This window comes from Carcharodon carcharias, chromosome 3, assembly GCF_017639515.1.
Source record: "Carcharodon carcharias isolate sCarCar2 chromosome 3, sCarCar2.pri, whole genome shotgun sequence".
In the NCBI taxonomy this organism is placed as follows: Eukaryota; Metazoa; Chordata; class Chondrichthyes; order Lamniformes; family Lamnidae; genus Carcharodon; species Carcharodon carcharias.
This window is the reverse complement of record NC_054469.1, coordinates 112070466-112088090: the sequence shown is the minus strand read 5'-3', so window position 1 is coordinate 112088090 and position 17625 is coordinate 112070466. Positions and strand designations below refer to the sequence as shown.

Sequence of the window (17625 nt, the reverse complement as noted above, 5' to 3'; positions counted from 1 at the left end):
AATGTGAGTATAGCATGCCACAGTTGAAAAGGGGGATGGGGGCGGAGGACATCGAATATATGCAAAAACATGATTTTTGGGGCCGAAAAAATTGAGTCAACTTATATGCCATGTCAAGTTATGTACCACGGTTTATAGTACTCTGCATCTATCTTCACAAATGATGCGGCGATGGAGACACTGTGGTTAGGGAGGACGACAGTGAAATTGGACAGGATAAACATAGCAAGAGAGCAAATGTTAAGGAGTTCAGTATCTTCAATAGTGGATAAATTGCCAGGTTTAGGCGAAATGTATCCCAGGCTATTGAGAGAAGCAAGGGAGAAACCAACAGAGGCCTTGACTATTTTTCAATCATCTCTGGCTACAGGCATGGTGCCTGAGGATTGAAGGGCTTATAATATTGTACCGCTAAAAAACAGAGAAAGGGATAATGTCTGTGGTGGGCTAATTTTTGGAAAAAAATTAGAGGGATAATATTATTTGTGATTTCGAAAGGCACAGATTAAGCATGGGTTTGTTAAGGGAAGGTCACATCTGATTAATTTGGTTGGATTTTTTGAGATAACAAGGCGAGTCAATGAAGATAGCACATTTGTTGTCGTCTACTTAGAATTCAGCAAGGACTTTCACAAGGACCCACATCTCAGGCTGATCAGAAAAGTAAAATCCCATGAGATCGAAGGGAAAATGGCAAGTTGGAACCAAAATTGGCTCAGTGACAGGAAGCAAACAATAATGTTGGACAGGTGTTCTTGTCTATTTCTAGATGGACTTAGTGCTAGGTCCCTTGCTTTTCATGGCATACATCAATGATTTATACTTAAATATAGGGAGCATGATTAAGAAATTTGCAGATGATACAAAAATCGGTCATATAGCTGATGGCAAGGAAGAAAGCTGCAGATAGCAGGAAGATATCAAGGCCAGGTAGGCAGAAAAATGGCAAATGGAATTCAATCCAGAGAAGTGAGAGATAATGCATTTGGGGGCACAAACAAGGCAAGGAAATACATAATAAAAGATAGGATACTGAGAAGCGTAGAGGAGCAGAGGGATCTTGGAGTGCATGTCCACAGGCCCCTGAAGGTAGCAGGACTGGTAAATAAGATGGTTAAGAAGATAAATAGGATACTTCCCTTTATTAGACAAGGCATAAAATATAAGAGCAGGTAGATTATACTAGAACAGTATAAAACACTAGTTAAGTCACAGCTTAGAGTACTACATACAATTCTGCTCATCACATTACAGGGAGGATGTGATCGCACAAGAGACAGCACAGAGGAAAGTTACCAAAATGTTGCCAGGACTGGAAAGTATTAGCCATGAGGACAAGCTGGTAGAAGGATTAAAGGGGAGGAGTTGAGGAGAAATTTTTTCACCCTTTGGGTGGTGGGAATCAGGAACGCACTGCGTGAAAAGGGTGTAGAGGCAGAAGCCCTCATCATATTTAAAAACAATGGATATGCACTTGTGAAATGTAACCTACAGGGCTACGAATCAAGAGCGGGAAGGTGAGATTCAGCCAGATGGCTCTGTTTTTGCCAGCACAGACACAATGGGCCAATGGTCTCCTTCTGTGCCATAAATTTCTATGATTCTATGAAAAGTAGCTTTTTAAAAAATTATTCATTTGTGGGATCATGGGCGTCGCTGGCTAGGTCAGCATTTATTGCCCATCCCTAATTGTCCTTATTCAGAGTGCATTTTTTTTTTTAAATGAGTCAACCACATTGCTGTGGGTCTGGAGTAGGCCAGACCAGGTGAGGACAGCAGATTTCCTTCTCTAAAGGACATTAGTGAACCAGATGGGTTTTTATGACAATCGACAATAGTTTCATGATCATCACTAGACTTCTAATTCCAGATATTTAATGAATTCAGATTCCATCATCTGCTGTGGTGGGATTCGAACCCAGGTTCCTGCAGCATTACCCTGGGTCTTTGGATTTCCAGTTCAGTGAGAATACCATTACGCCACCGCCTCCCCGTGATGCACTGGTTCAATCAAAAGTAATAACAAAAAGAAGCTTTAGAATTAAAATGAGTTCCAAGTCATGAACAACATGAGAGAAATCCAGTCTAAACTAAGATTACTGGCTGCTGCAAAATTCAACAACAACCATTAGCAGGAGCTGGGGAGAAAAGTTATGGCATTTAACATTTTGACACACTATGTAGAACATGCTTTACTCATTAAAGAAGAATGGGAAAGCTAACACACGGCCACGCCCAACCCCACTGCCCTAGATCCTTATTTCAGCAGTAACTACCAAAATGTCTATAAGGCATATGAGGGAATGAATCAGTGAATTGAGAAATGTCAAATTACTTTTTAATTTGCATGAATGAATTCTAGAGAGTGGGTCACCAGTTTGTTGGACCAAGCACTCTCCAATCTCTCTCACCATTCTTCTTGCCTCCCCATGCAACCCATGTCCCAAATAAGTTTTTGGGCTTGGTTGAACATTAGTACAGGAAATTGAAAGAATGAAAGTACAGTCAATTAGACAGCACCTAATTGAGTATCAGAAACATTTTAAAACATTTACATAAAATTATCTTGAAGTGCAAATGAAATGAGATGACTGACTAATTAACTTTTTTGCTGGTGTTGATTAGGGATAGAGTTGACGTCAATCAGAAAACTTCCTGTTCCAGTCGGCTACAGGTGCCAACAGCAACCAGCTGTGACAGCTCGAGTCAGCTGGCAGCCCTAAAGCACTGAGGTTCAGACACAAAGAACGGATCCACTGCCTGCAGACCCTGGGTTTGGGGTCTCGCCTCCTCCAGCAGCGTCTCAATGTCCATTGCCTCTGACCTGTGGAGGGACATGCGGCTGAGGAGAAGACAGCTGGTGCTGCTGCTGGAGCTGTTGGCAGTGGTGTGGCTTCTGCTCTTGCCCCTCAGTAGAGGTACAAGTTGCAGCCGCATAAGCTGCAATGCTGTGTTGAAGGCTGGCAACAGAGAAGTGCATCTGAATATGAGTATTTTCCAAAAAGTTGGAAATCACCTGTCAAGGCAATGATTGCACTCTGAGCAAAAGGTTGCTTTCAACAGCAGTCTCTCACCTGGCCATGTCTGGAGCTCTTCAGTAAAACTTATCAAAGCCTTTCCAGCTTGTCAGTTTCACTGAAGCTCTTCCCATGTGCATTCACCTCTGTGACCCTGGCAAGGCGCAGACACAGCATGGAGTGTATGCACTGTTGGGAAAGAAGGCATCCAGGGTTAAAAAGGCTCTTAATTGCCTTATTAATTGCCCCAATTACTTTCCCACTGGACTTGGAACCCTCCCTGGGGAAAGTTGGAAGAGGGCAGGATGACGTCTGATCCTGATCAATTTCGGGGACTTTACCCACCCACACACACACCAGGTCCCATCGCCACTTGCCTAGGAAAATTCTTCGCTCAACCACTGCCTACTGAGACAAGCTAATATTGGCTAACTAAATTGAAACCTGCAGCAAAACAAGCTGTAAACAACAAACAAGATCCAATTTAATGACAAATGCAGCTGATGGGATGTGCAGAAGTTCTTTACAGAATACCGCAAAAGCCAAATAAACTCCTGGCAAAGCTTTGTGCTTTGAAATATTGTCACAGACCAAGCTTTCAAATTACCATATACTGCAGTGAGTTCAGTTCACCTGATTCTAATCTGTGGAAACAGTTACAATTTTTGTACAAAATGGCATCAAATTTTAACTCTTTCAATCAAGGAATTCCAAAACTCTCCCTTTACAAAATATTTTCTCAGATGGAGATAATTGAATTTACAGACAATAATGGGTCATGATAAACACAAAGCCATTCACTACCCTAAGAATTTAAATATAGTTAAAATATATAAAGGCATTCTACGGTGATCATATGTAACTTATCTTAAGAAATCATACGCTGCCACAGAGTAACTTTTGCATGCTTATGCATTCAACATATTTTCACTGTTACTTTTTAAGCAACCTACTACAGTAATTGCAGCGAGTTCTTGAAAAAGATAGATCTGAATGCATGAATGAACTCTTAGTTTTAAAACAAGGCTTACAGAAGTTCCTAAAGAATAATCATTTTATTCCAAAGAACAGTGAGATAAATAAGGCAAACACATTTATTAAAATACCACATAATCTTTGGCACCATTAAAAATGATGACCTTTAGCACAAATATTGTATATTTTCACTAAGAAATCTTTCCTTGCTCCATTTATAATACAAAAATCTTCAGAAGCGGACCAGTTTACAAGCTTTCCCTCAGCAATTTAAGCCATCTTTCTTCATAGTTGAGAATACAATAATGTATGATAATTTATTATGCAAACAAAGTTTTCCTATTGAGACATAAGAACAATTGCCTATAATAGAAGTGTAACATTTGAAGTATTCCAAAGATATATAATGATTTTATAAAAAATATATATCTATAGCTTCCACTGTGGTCAATAAGGAAAATAATGCACAGAACAACAGTTTCTAATTATGAGTATCCACTCTCAAAATTAAGTGCACTGCTCTTTTGAGTAAACAGGATTCCAGATTCAACTTGTGAAATTCTATATAAAGTGGCACACTCGTCACCAATTACATCTACCACTCTTAATTTTCCAATAAATTTTAAAATTATATGCTCTAAATACACAAAATCAGAAACCACATGAGTTTATCAGCTACCATGGCACTCTCTATCAGATCAGGCTGCTCTACTCAAAATGCGGTTGCCTGAAAACTCCCCAGCGAAATTAATCAATGCCTTTTTAACAATTCAGAACCTATTCAGCAGATAATAAATGAAACCAACTAAGAATTTAAACATGGGTATTTTTTATTAATGCAGGCACTGAATGCAAATATTCACCATAGGTTTTAGTGTCTATCCCTTTGGGTGATCCAGGAGCAGAGGGGGTTATGAAGTTGTAGCAGGAGAAAGTAGTCCCTTAAACAGTTACCATTTCAGCTCCAAAAGAGCTTGATTCCTAGGCAAATTCAGTACAGGCTCAAATGTGTGCTGAAATTGACAGCATAAAAGTATTGTACATCACTGTGCTACCAGTAATTCCATTTTTCTCAAGCTGGGACCAGAAAACTTGAGACTTGTGCCCATCTTCAGGTGATGTCTCTTCACTGCAGTCCATCCTATGCATCTGTTTGACAGGATTATGTAACCTCTGTCCAGTTATAACATAGATCCAGCAGATATAGGTGTTATCTCATAAACCAAGCACTGGGGTAAACAATTTAAGCAACTACTTATTCTACAGAGATCTAGACATGTGCCAAGTGGTCACAAAACTGCTTGAAGTGGTAAAGATATCTGGAAAAGGTACAACAGCTGAGAGATAAGGATTAATTCTGGAAACCCAACTCATGTCGAAATATGCTGGTTATGAAAAGTAAATCCAGTATTACTACAAGAAACTTCTATGGGAAGCAATTCCAATTGGTGTAGTCCACAAGATTCACAGAATTTGGAAACATTTTGAATCTACAGGCAACATACTGCTATTTCCCAAAGACAATATCTATGCTTCATTTCCACGTTTAATCATTTAACATAAAATGATTAACTTCAGAAAGCTAAATTTGTATGCAGTAAAAAGATCCAAGAGGTTCCACAAGAAAGAGAGAATACATGATACTAATATATTGCATCCAAATAATAGCTCAGAAATGTTCAGTAAATAAAATTTGCTGTACAATAAAAAAAGAATCAAAATAAAGCCTCACCAGATAGGACTGAAAATTGTCATCATTGTAAAACTTCGCAGAGAAACCAGACTTTCCCATAGCATACAAAGTTTCCAAGAACTGTGCAAAGAATGAAGGCACCAAAAGAACTGCTTCATAGAAAACACCCGGTAGAGTTTCTAACATTGATTAGATGCATGGCAATACATTTTTTCACACTGCACTCAACAAGCAGTATCAGCATATGTAACACCTGCCTTAGCTAATCAGAACACTCCAGGCCTTGGCGTACACCCACAAGCACAGCACTTCAGCCATTCCTACACACTCCAGTACTGCTGCACTTTAAATTGCTCTTAATAAATGTAAATATGACATCAGATACAGCGGAGTCTGGTCTCCTTGCGAAAACATTTCGAACATGCTTTTCTAACAAAATCTGGCATTTCTTAATTATCATGATGTGAAATGGATAATGCTTCATACGTACAAAAATGCCTTAGGTCACTAGAGTTGAACTTCCACCCATCCCTGCATCTTTTAAACAAAACTGGAATAAATATCTGAAGCAAAGGAGACCATGGGGGAAGAATAGGATAGCAAGATTAATTTTGGGCTGCTCTAGAAAAGAGTCAGCAAAGACATGATGGGCCAAATGACTTATTCTATTCGAAATGGTTCTAAGAATTCTCCTAATCAAAGATCATCTATTTCCACTATCAGCTACTGTTGTTGTTGGCATCCTAGGGACAGAACGTTACCAGGTATCAAGTGATGGTAACAGCCTTCAAATCATACCTGTGAATATAAAATTGTAGACTAATGCAGGTTCCACTGGAATTCAAACACAGGCAGATTTGAAAGCCCTGTAGCCGATATGGAAGCCCTGTAGCAGATAAACTTGCTGAGATAAATAGCCCATAGTTGATTATGGAACATCTCCACAGATGCCTAACAGATCATAATGTCAGAGCAACCTCACATCAACAAGCACAGAGGATTGAAGTATGTGTTTGGGAAGTATTTGACCAGCAATCCTAATGAAATTCTCATCAACAAGAAGTATCTTGCTACGTTGTGAAAGAAGCTTGCAAGTTGCCTCAACTGGTGTGCAATACACTCCATGCAACAGGGGAGATCATGCTCTCCATCCCCACCACCATCCCCCAGCTTCATTACCAAAGAATCTAAGCTTATAAATTTATACCCTGCTTCCACTTTTTTGTAACATGGAACCAGACCCATATAGCATAACCATTAAGTAAGCCGATAAAAATCTACGCCTACTATAAACAAAGAAGCTGTGTCCAACATATATTAAAAATCAACATGCTGCTCCTACCATCCCATCCCCTTTGTGCTTCTTCACATATGCCCTGACCTTCTGCAACCTCACCTTCTGTCTGGTTTGTTGCACCACATTATGGGCACTGCTTTTTTCAAGCCCTTACTGCACCTGCTGACTCATGATGTTATCCTGTTTCATACATCTTAAATTCCCTGGGTGAATAGACTGCTTCCTCACTGGCCCATCTATACAATAGTGATGTGGCAATATATAACCAAATAAGAAACAGCTTTCTACTTCTCTGGGACAGGGATGTTCAAAACACTCAACCAAGTCTTCCTTGAGGACAAACTCCCAAAGGAACCACAAGGTAAAATATTAAGATTACGGACTGAATTTGGTTCATTGCCATTGGCCACAAGTTGCATAGAGTTGCTTTAAAAAGGATATGTTAATTCTGGATGTTATCCTCACTGATTTACAGCTACTGAATAGTGAAAACTCTATTATATTGAATCATAGGATGCGAATCACTGTGTTGAGAATTCACTACATTCATATTTCTATGGAAACTATTAATTGGTGGCCTTTGTTACTATTCCAATAGAAAACAGGTGGAAAAGATTTTGTTTCTATTACTAAAATGAAGATATAAAAGCATAGGAAGTTTGTGGACTTATTTGTTGGTAGGATAGAGACCATCTATTCAGGTGTCTGTTGCTTCCCCCTTCTGCAGTGAAATTGCCAATCAGATGGAACCTAGCACCAGGAATGTGATACAATTGCAGATGCAGTTGCTACAGTAACTCACTCTAGGAAGTTCCGACATGATCTTTTTGCCAGAAAGATCAAAAAAATGTTGAGAACACCACCAGGAATTCTTCATTGCATTCATTGAACTGATTAAATAATTTGACTCAGAAAATCACGAGGCTGTGTGGATTGTGCTCCAAAGATTTGGACGTCCAAAAAACTTCATCACAATCCTGCAATTGCCTCTGATGATATGACTACATCTGTCTAGAGCAGAAGATCTGAAACAGGTGCCTTCAAAATCCAGACTGAGGTCAAGAAGGCTTGATAGGGCACGATAATCCCAACACTATTTACAATCTACCTGACAGTGGCTATTCACCTAATCAAAGATCAACTGCCCTCTGGTGTCAGTATTAAATACCATCTAGATGGAAAACTCCTGAACCCCCGTCACTTCCATACCAAAACTAAACTGACCAGATATATGAGTGATCCACAGTTTGCGGATAACTGCAGTGTCATTGCCCACTCTGCTCCAGATGTGTAAACCACTCTCAATCTCTTCAATTCTGCATACAAGAAACTCAGCCTGTCCATAAATGTTGCTAAAACAAAACTCATAACCTACACCTGGTCAGCTAAATATTCCATCTTAATATATGTTGAACAAGAGATTCTGGAATATGTTGAGCACTTCCTATACCTTGGTAGCCACCTCTCTCAAAAGGCCCCTTTGACGAGGAGATCCAATACCAGATCAGCTGCCCCAGCTCTGCCTTCTACAAACCACAGCAGCAAGTGTTTGACAAAGTCTTTCACAAGTCAACAAAAGTCAGTGTACAAAGCAGTTATCGTCACCACACTCTTGTACTGCAATGAGACATGGACTGTGCATCAGTGACACATAAGAGTGCTAGAGAAATTCCATCAGCAATGCCTCTGCTGCATCCTCCAGAGCACAGTTGAACAAACCAGCTGAAGCTAGCTCGACAAACATTCAGGAAAAACTCCTGCAAAATCAACTTTGATGGACTGGACACAGTGTACATCTTCCCTGCCATGTTTTCTTAACTCTCAGATGGCCAATGTTCCAGGATAAAGAAAACACTTAAAAGACACTCTGAAATTCTCCTTGAAGCCTGGCAGCATTGACATTAATGACTGGGAGGATCTTACTGCCAACCATTCAGAATAGTGACAACTTGTCCATCAAGCTGCTTCACACGTTGAGTCCCAATGTCAATGATGAGGCAGTGCAATGGCAGAGAAGGAAAGAAAAGGAAGCAAATCCTGCACTCCAGAATCCCACAATCTTGAAGGACATTTTGCCCCATATACTCAAAGATCTGCGAGTCAAGAATCATCTGAGAAGACATCATCCTCAGATCTAGGGATGGCCATGGATGATGCTTCCCCCTTACCATTGTCCACCAAACCAAATATCCTCCTAATTCTCACCTTGCCCTAGCCCAACCTCACCCACCCATTCCTCTCTAGCTTTTTGCCAAGTCTAAGCTCATTATCCATTGGATACACTTCCTGCTCCTTCAAACCTCAATCCCATTAAACTTCTGACCACCCTCCATGTTGGCTGATATTTTCAAAAATCCACAATTCCTCTCCATTTTAAAACCATCATTGCCACACTCCACACTCTCCTCAAAAAATCCTTTAAACTCTCTGTTCACTGCCATCCCAAATCCAGCTACCTTTTCCTCTGCAATATGCTTAAACGTGCTGCTGCCTCTCAGGTTTGTGCACAGCTCTCTTGACACCCCACCTGAATCCCTCCAATGAGATTTGCGTGCCCACACTACCACCCCCAAAACAATACCAATATCACAAAATTTAGATCTAGCAACTCAAGACTGGGCATCCATGAAGTGCTGTGGGTCATAAGCAGCAGCAGAATTGTACTCAAACACAATCTGTAACCTCGTGGCAAGGCATATCCCCCACTCTACTATTACCATCAGGCCAAGGGGTCAACCCTAATTCAATGAAGAGTGCAAGGGGGCATGCCAGGAACAGCACCAGACATATCTAAAAATGAGATGTCAACCTAATAAAGCTATAACACAGGACTACTTGCATGCCAAATAGCATAAGTAGCAAGTGATAGACAGAGCAAAGCAATCCCACAATCAATGGATCAGATCTAAGCTCTGCAGTCCTGTTAGATCCAGCCGTGAATGATGGTGGACAATTAAACAACTCACTAGAGGAGGAGGCTCCACAAATATGCCCAATCTCAATGATGGAGGAGCCAGCACATCAGTGCAAAAGATGAGGCTGAAGCATTTGGAACAACCTTCAGCCAGAAGTGCCAAGCGGATGATCCATCTCAGCCTGCTATGGAGGTCCCCAGCATCACAGATGCCAGTCTTCAGCCAATTCGATTCACTCCATGTGATAGCAAGAAACAGCTGAAGGCACTGGATACTGCAAAGGCTATGAGGCCTGACAATATTTCAGCAAGAGTACTGAAGACTTGAGCTCCAGATCTTGCCACGCCCCAGCCAAGCTGTTCCAGTACAACTATAGCACTGCCATCTACCCAGCTATGTGGAAAATTGCCCAGGTATGTCCTGTACACAAAAAGCAGGACAAATCCAACCCAGCCAATTACCACCCCATCAGTGTACTCTCCATCCTCAGTAAAGTAATGGAAGGGGTCATCAACAGAGCTATCAAGCGGCACTTGCTTAGCAATAACTTGCTACTGACGCATAGTCTGAGTTCCGCCAGGGTCACTCAGCTCCTGACCTAATTTCAGCCTTGGTTCAAATGTGGACAAAAGAGATGAGCTCCCGAGGTCAGGCGAGAGCAAGTGCCCTTGACATCAAGGCCGCTTTGATAGAGTGTGGTATCAAGAAGCCCTAACAAAACTGGAGTCAATGGGAATCAAGAGGAAAATTCTTCACTGGCTGGAGTCATACCTAGCACAAAGGAAGATAGTTGCGGTTGTTGGAGGCCAGCCCCTTCAACTCCAGGACATCACAGCAGGAGTTCCTTAAGGCAGTTCTCGACCCACCATCTTCAGCTGTTTCATCAACGATCTTCCTTCCATCATAAGGTCAGAAGTGGGGATGTTCGCTGATGATTGCACAATACATGACTCCTCAAATACCGGAGCAGTCCATGTCCAAACGCAGCAAGGCCTGGACAATATCCAGCCTTGGGCCGACAAGTGGCAAGTAACTTTCACACCACACAAGTGCCAGGCAATGACCATCTCCAACAAGGGAGAATCTAACCATTACCCCTTGACGTTCGATGGGATTACCATTACTGAGTCCCCCACTATCAACATCCTGGAGGTCACCATTGACAAGAAACTGAACTGGGCTAGCCATATAAATACTGTGGCTACAAGAGCAGGTCAGAGGCTAGGAATCCTGCGACAAACAACTTACCTCCTGAATCCCCAAAGCCTGTCCACCATCTACAAGGCACAAGTCAGGAGAGTGAAGGAATACTCCCCGCTTGCCACTCCCACAACACTAAAGAAGCTTGACACTCACTCCCTCCACCAGCCACACACAGTAGCAACAGTGTTTACCATCTACAAGATGCACTACAGGAATTCACCAAGGTTTCTTCGACAGCACCTTCCAAACCCACAACCACTACCATCTAGAAGGACAAGGGCGGCAGATAGATAGGAACACCACCACCTAGAAGTTCCCCTCCAAGTCACTCACCATCCTGACTTGGAAATATATTGCCATTCCTTCAGTATCGTTGAGTCAAAATCCTGGAACTGTCTTCCTAACAACACCGTGGGTGTACCCACATGGACTGCAGCGGTTCAAGAAGTCAGCTCACCACCACCTTCTCAAGGGTAACTAGGGATGGGCAATAAATGCTGGCCCAGCCAGCGAAGCCCACATCCTATAAATGAATAAAAATAAATAAACTGTATGTAATTCGATAATGCATCATCCCTCCACACCCTACTGAATCTCCTTGCAGTCTTTGACATAGTGGATCAAACCAACTTTGTCCAAAATTTTTCCTGTTATCCCATTCAGAAGGATTGCTTTAACGTTGTTCAACTCTTAGCTACCCTATCAAAGCCAGACCATTTCTGAAATGGCTTCCATTTGCAACTCCACACTGTTAGCTCAGGAAGCCCCCAAGGATCCAATTTTAGTCTCCCTCATTTCCTCACTACGGCAACAAAATCATACAGGTTGAACCTGTACATGTACACTGACAAAATTCAGCTCTACCTCTCCACTCTCTGTTGTCAATCTACTTCAGAATCACAGATAAGCTACAGTTTCTTCTAGTTAAATATTGGCAAGATTGAAGTCATCACCCTTCGGCTTCAGCCAAAACTCAATACATTCATTTCTGATTCCACCACCACTCCTGCCCTCCCCAGCCAGTGCCTTAGGCTGAACCAGGCTGTTTGTTATTTTGACATCCTATTCAACCCTCAGCTGAGTTTCTGACTCAATATTGCTATCACAAAGACTACCTATTTCCATCTCTATAGCATTGTTCGCCTTCACTCTTGTCTCAGCCCTTCCTTCACTGAACCCCTCAATCATGCCTTGTCACCTCCATACTAGAGTATCCCAAACCTCATCCAACAAGGCAGCTCATGCAAAATTCTGTTTCACATATCCTATACTGAACCAAGTCCAGCTGACCTGTCATCCCAGCCCTTATTAACTTATATTGACTCACAATCCACCAATGTCTCCAATCTAAGACTGTCAATTTCATATTAAAATCTTGTCATGGTCTTGCTCTTCCCTATCTCTACAACAATCTCCAGCCCTACATCCACACTGCAACTCACCATTCCATGGACTCAGGCCTTTTGCATTTCTCCCTTCATTTTGTCCAACCATTTGAGACTGTGCCTTCAATTGTCTAGGCTCAACATTCCGAAGTTCCCTCCCTATGACCCTCTAAACCTCTCCTTACCTCTCTCTGTATCCATTTTTAAGGCCCTCCTTGAAACCCACCTCTTTGACCAAGCATTTGTCTGCTCTTTTCATTATCTTGCTTCATCACATAACTGTTTGTGGGTGCTTGCTGTGTGCAAACTGGCTGCTGCATTTCCAATATTACAACAGCAATTGCAGGTTCAAAGTCCTTCACTGTAAAGCCCTTTGGGCACCATATAAATACAAGCCTTTCATTGTGTTCAACATACTGCCTGTATGGGAAACCCTCTCACCTCTGAATCACAAGGTTGCGGGTTCAAGCCCACTCCAAGACCTGGGCACAAAAACCAAAGCTGACACTCCAGTGTATTATTGAGGAACAGCTTCACTGTTGGGGATGCCGTCTTTCAGGTAAGATGTTAAACTGAGTTCCCCCTACTACCACCCCACCCTCTCATATGGATGAAAAAGATCCCATGCAACTATTTTGAAGAAGAGTAGGATAATTAAACTGGTGTCCTAGCCAATATTTATGCCTCAACAGCATCACGAAGGAACAGGTTATCCACTCATTATCAAACTGCTGCTTGTGGGAGCTTGCTGTGTGTAAATTGGCTGCCACGATTCCTACGTTCACATAGTGACGACACTTCAAAGTACTTAATTGGCTATAAAGCATTTGAACACCCTGTGGTCGTGAAAGACTCTAAAGGCATCAAGGGATATGGGAGAGAGCAGGAATATGGCGTTGAGATAGAGGATCAGCCATGATCATATTGAATGGCGGAGCAGGTTGGATGGGCCAAATGACCTACTCCTGCTTCTATTTTTCTATGTTTCTATGAAAGATATAACAGAAATTAAAGTATTTCCTTTTCCATTTTTTGCTTCTATTTTGGTCTGTAATTTATCAGCTACAGGAGTCATATAAATGCAAGTTATTGGGTGCAATGTGAGAAGCTGACACTAATTTTTTAAATTTCATATTTTTAGAGCTAAGTATACAATTAGCAATTTAGTGCAGGTAAACGTTTAGGGCTAGACCAGATTTTAGACATATTTGTTAATTCACGCAGATGTTACTTGAGGTTGAAGATAGTGGTCAGTTTAAGCTTGTTTTATCCTCTGCGCGTCTGGGAGTTCCTTTTTGGCTCGTTTCCGGTCGCACTGCCAGAATTCTCATTTTATGAACAGTAATTACAGTGGCTTTAAATTTATTGTCAACACTGATGTTTCCGTTTGCTTCCGTAGCAGCAAGTGCAGTTGCTATGCTACGCACTCGGGACTGTATGGGCTGAGCGGCTCAAGCAGCGAACCCTGAATGTTACTTTTCCTGAGAGGAATTATCCACTCGTGTTTGCGGGGAAAAATAAAAAACGCATCCATATATTATTTGCAAGTAAGAAAATTATGTTTTAGCCATGCATCAAGCGGGTGCATTCAATATACTTCAGGAAATGTTTTCAAAGGCACAACCAACAAGTAAATCATATCCCGAAGGGAGGGGTCTGTATTTCCAATCCATGTTAGGATCTTGTGATTTGCCATTTAAAACATTCTACAACATAAATGTAACATGATTTCCGTCTTGACCTGACTGTCTGTCACTTCTGTCGCTGCGAAACGGACATCATATTAATTGAAAAACAACCATTCGCTTCAATACTCAATAACTGCATTGAAAATAATCCAACGGTGTCTTTACATCAGCTCTGACGGCATCTGTACATAAACCTAATTCAATTCAGTTTTTTTAAGCCAAAAATAACACCACACGTCTGGTTAAAAAGTCATTGTAGATAAAATTAGTTATTCCACAGTTTTTAAGATACTGTACGTCAACTGTATTTCTAAAACTTACGCACTTTGTCATTACAGGTTTATTTAAGGTGCCATAACATGCTCGGCCATTGTAATACATTAATGATTAACTTACTTTTATGGGAGCAGTGCTGAACTTAACTTTCCTCTTGGTTGGAATATTATCTTCATCGGACAACCCTGTTACTTCTGTACATTCCACAATTGGTTCATAATTATTTTCATCGCTATCCACTTGCTCCTCTGAGTCCTCATAAGTGTGCTCCCAAACAGCATCATCTCCTGATTCCACACTGCAGCCCTCAGGCTCCACATTTTGAACTTTAGATTCTGTTTCGGGATATTCCTTCCCGTCAGTTTTGTCAGCTGATCGACTTATGGCTGGAGTCCCAGAATGTTCAGTTGTACTTTCCTCCGAGGAATTTTCACTTGCTGTTGAACCTCGTTTACCCGAAGCTCTTCCAGCTGCGACAGTACTGTTTTTTAATACGTCTGAGGCAACACTGGACTGCTTCACGTCCATACCAATATTTGTGTGACTCCCCAAGTTATCATGATGGTCTAGACCTTCATCGACCCCAGGTCTAACCTGCCTTACATCCACAGCACTGCTCTGCTTCAAAAAAGCGTCTGTTTTTACGGTCTCCGATGGAAATGTCGCATGGCTGGCCATGTTTTGCTGCTTTTCACGTGTCCTGGGTAAACCCACAGCATCTTGGTTTACAAAATAAATCCCATATTGACCTTGGATAGCGGATGTTTTAGAATCCGGCTGTTGCTCCTCGTTGAGCCTTTCAGTTATTTTAGACGAGCCAAGGAGCCCGCTTTCGCCCGTTGCCAGGTTTTGCTGCTCGGTGTTTTCGAAGACGGCGCTGAGCTGGCTAACGGTGGGAGAGACGGACTCCGTCCTGGGGCTGCTGCTGTCCAAAGACTCGGTGCTACCTCGATTGGAGCGGGGCCCATCGATCCCCTGCAGCCCATCCAGCAGCTGATCCTGGGAGCCCTTCCTCTCCCTTTTTGGGGAGCTCTGATGGGAAAGGGCCGCCGACTCGCGGCTGCTCTGCTCGAACAGCTTACGGGTTTCCGAAAATTTAGAGTAGGTCGATGGCCCGTCCCGGCTGCTGTCGATGCGACTGGTCCGATCGGCCAGCTTGACCCGGGGGCCGCCCGTAACCTCGGCCACATCCCGGGCTCGGACTCTCCGGTGCGGGGACGAGGAAGCCCCTCGGCCGCCTTTGGTGCGGGCAGAAGCCTCGTTGTCCTCGCCGGGTCCCATGCCCATCTGCATAAACAGCATGTTCTTGATTCGGTTGACATTGGAGCCGTACTTCCTTCCCCGGGTTTGCTGCTGCTGCTGCAGCGGGTTCTCGCAGCCTTCCCTCGCCTTTCCATCTCCTCCTGTGGCGGCCGCCGCCACCCCCGCGCTGCCGGCGCCTTTATTGAAGGTGCTTTTGAGAGCCTGGAACTCGGTCCGGTAAGCATTGCGGTGCGGCGAGGCGCTGCGGAGGGTCGATCTCTCTCCTGAAGCCTCTGTCTTCATCATGTTTTACCGTCAGCAGCAGCCGATGATGAGAATGGCTGAAAAACGGTCTCCCCCACAACGGCTTCCTCCAAATAAATGCTCCACTTGGGCTCTCACACGGCCGCTGTCACGCCGGGAGGAGGAGAAGCCCGGAGGCGCAGCAGGACAGGTGCCCATGAACCCAAAACGCAGCAGTAGCTGCCCGCGAACATGACGGTGAGGAAGTCGAGGCGACTTTCGGCCCCGGACTCCGAGCCGCGGCAGTTTCTCGTGCTTGCTCGTTCGTTCACTCAATCGCTCGCTCACTCCCTCCCTCTCCGCCAGCGCGCGGACGCAGCCGTTAATACCACAACCTCTCGCGCTCCCCCTGAAACAAAACGGCTGGGCTCCGCGCGCCGCTACGTCATCGCGTCCCCGCGCGTCAGGGCAGTGGAGACCGCGAGGACAGAGCTATCTATCATCAGTGAGGGTGCACGATAGCCCAAGTAGAGTACAGCTCGCCACTGGGCAATTCAATACATTGTCAGCACACAACGTGACTGTAAGCTGCAACCCATCATTGAAATAAATGCTGCAGTTAATTGGTGGTCAACATCTGTGGCGAGTGCAGTTATGTTTCGGGTATGGACCCCCTCCTCATCAAGACCTTAACAGATGCTGACTATCTGATCCAGCATTTTCCGGTTTTGTTTCAGATTTACAACAATTGCAGTTTTTTTTGTTTTGTTTTTCTTTGTACAATTATTGTAGAGTTGCTTTTCCCCATGAGAGCTGCCAACATTCAGCTCTGAAGAAGGGTCATACGGACTCGAAACGTTAACTCTGTTTATCTCTCCACAGATGTTGCCAGACCTGCTGAGTTTTGCCAGCATTTTCTGTTTGTTTCAGAATCACCGTGTTTCAGTACAGAAACTGGCCATTCAACCCATAAAGTCTGCACTTGTGTTTTTCTCCACATAAACGCCCTCGTATAACGTCAGGAGCAGATGATACGAAAAAGTGACTTGGATTATAAGCAACGGAGTTGTATATTTTCAGAAATAGATCAACGGATTGTGCACCAAATATGCTATTGCTTCTATCAAAATAGTAAATAAAAATTAAACATGAAAAATGTTTTACTTTTTCGTATTATTCATGAAAACAAATTATATGAAATATGCCGAGGCTTTTGATTTCAAAGCTTCGAGTATAGTAATGGTAAAACACTTAGATTTTCATTTATTTACAATCCCAATTCATGTATAATGTTTTTCTTTTGTTGTGGCAATTTTGTATTTCCATGGTATGTTTAATTTTATTTAACCAAATTCATGCTATAATTGTATTTTAAGCAGAAAAACAACGTATTGTTTCTCCTCCAAAGATATTTTAATAGAATCAAAAAATTGTATTTGTATGGTAACTTTCACATCCTTGGGATATGGCAAATACTCCACAACCAATACCGTACTTCTGAAGCGTCGTTGCTATTAGTATATAGCGAGGCTCAATAACATGTTGCAGACAGCAAGATCCCATATATAGCAATGAGATTAGTCATCAAATACTTCGCTTTCAAGGCATTGCTTAAGAAATTTATCATTTGGTCCAGGACACCTCCTCTGCACCTGAGAAGGAAACAGGGCCTTACACTTCATCCAAAAGGC

The 17625-nt window shown here is 42.7% G+C and overlaps 1 protein-coding gene across 7 annotated transcripts in view; it reads right to left on the bottom strand.

Moving 5' to 3' along the window:
- Positions 1 to 16338, bottom strand: part of ppp1r9a (protein phosphatase 1, regulatory subunit 9A) — a 354624-nt gene extending 338286 nt beyond the window's left edge. For all 7 annotated transcript variants that reach the window (XM_041184446.1, XM_041184448.1, XM_041184451.1 and 4 more), the window contains exon 1: positions 14570 to 16338. In XM_041184446.1, the coding sequence (XP_041040380.1) occupies positions 14570 to 15997 (1428 nt within the window). In that variant the 5' untranslated portion in view covers positions 15998 to 16338. The remainder of the gene's footprint in view (positions 1 to 14569) is intronic.
- Between the last annotated feature and the right edge of the window lie 1287 nt (positions 16339 to 17625).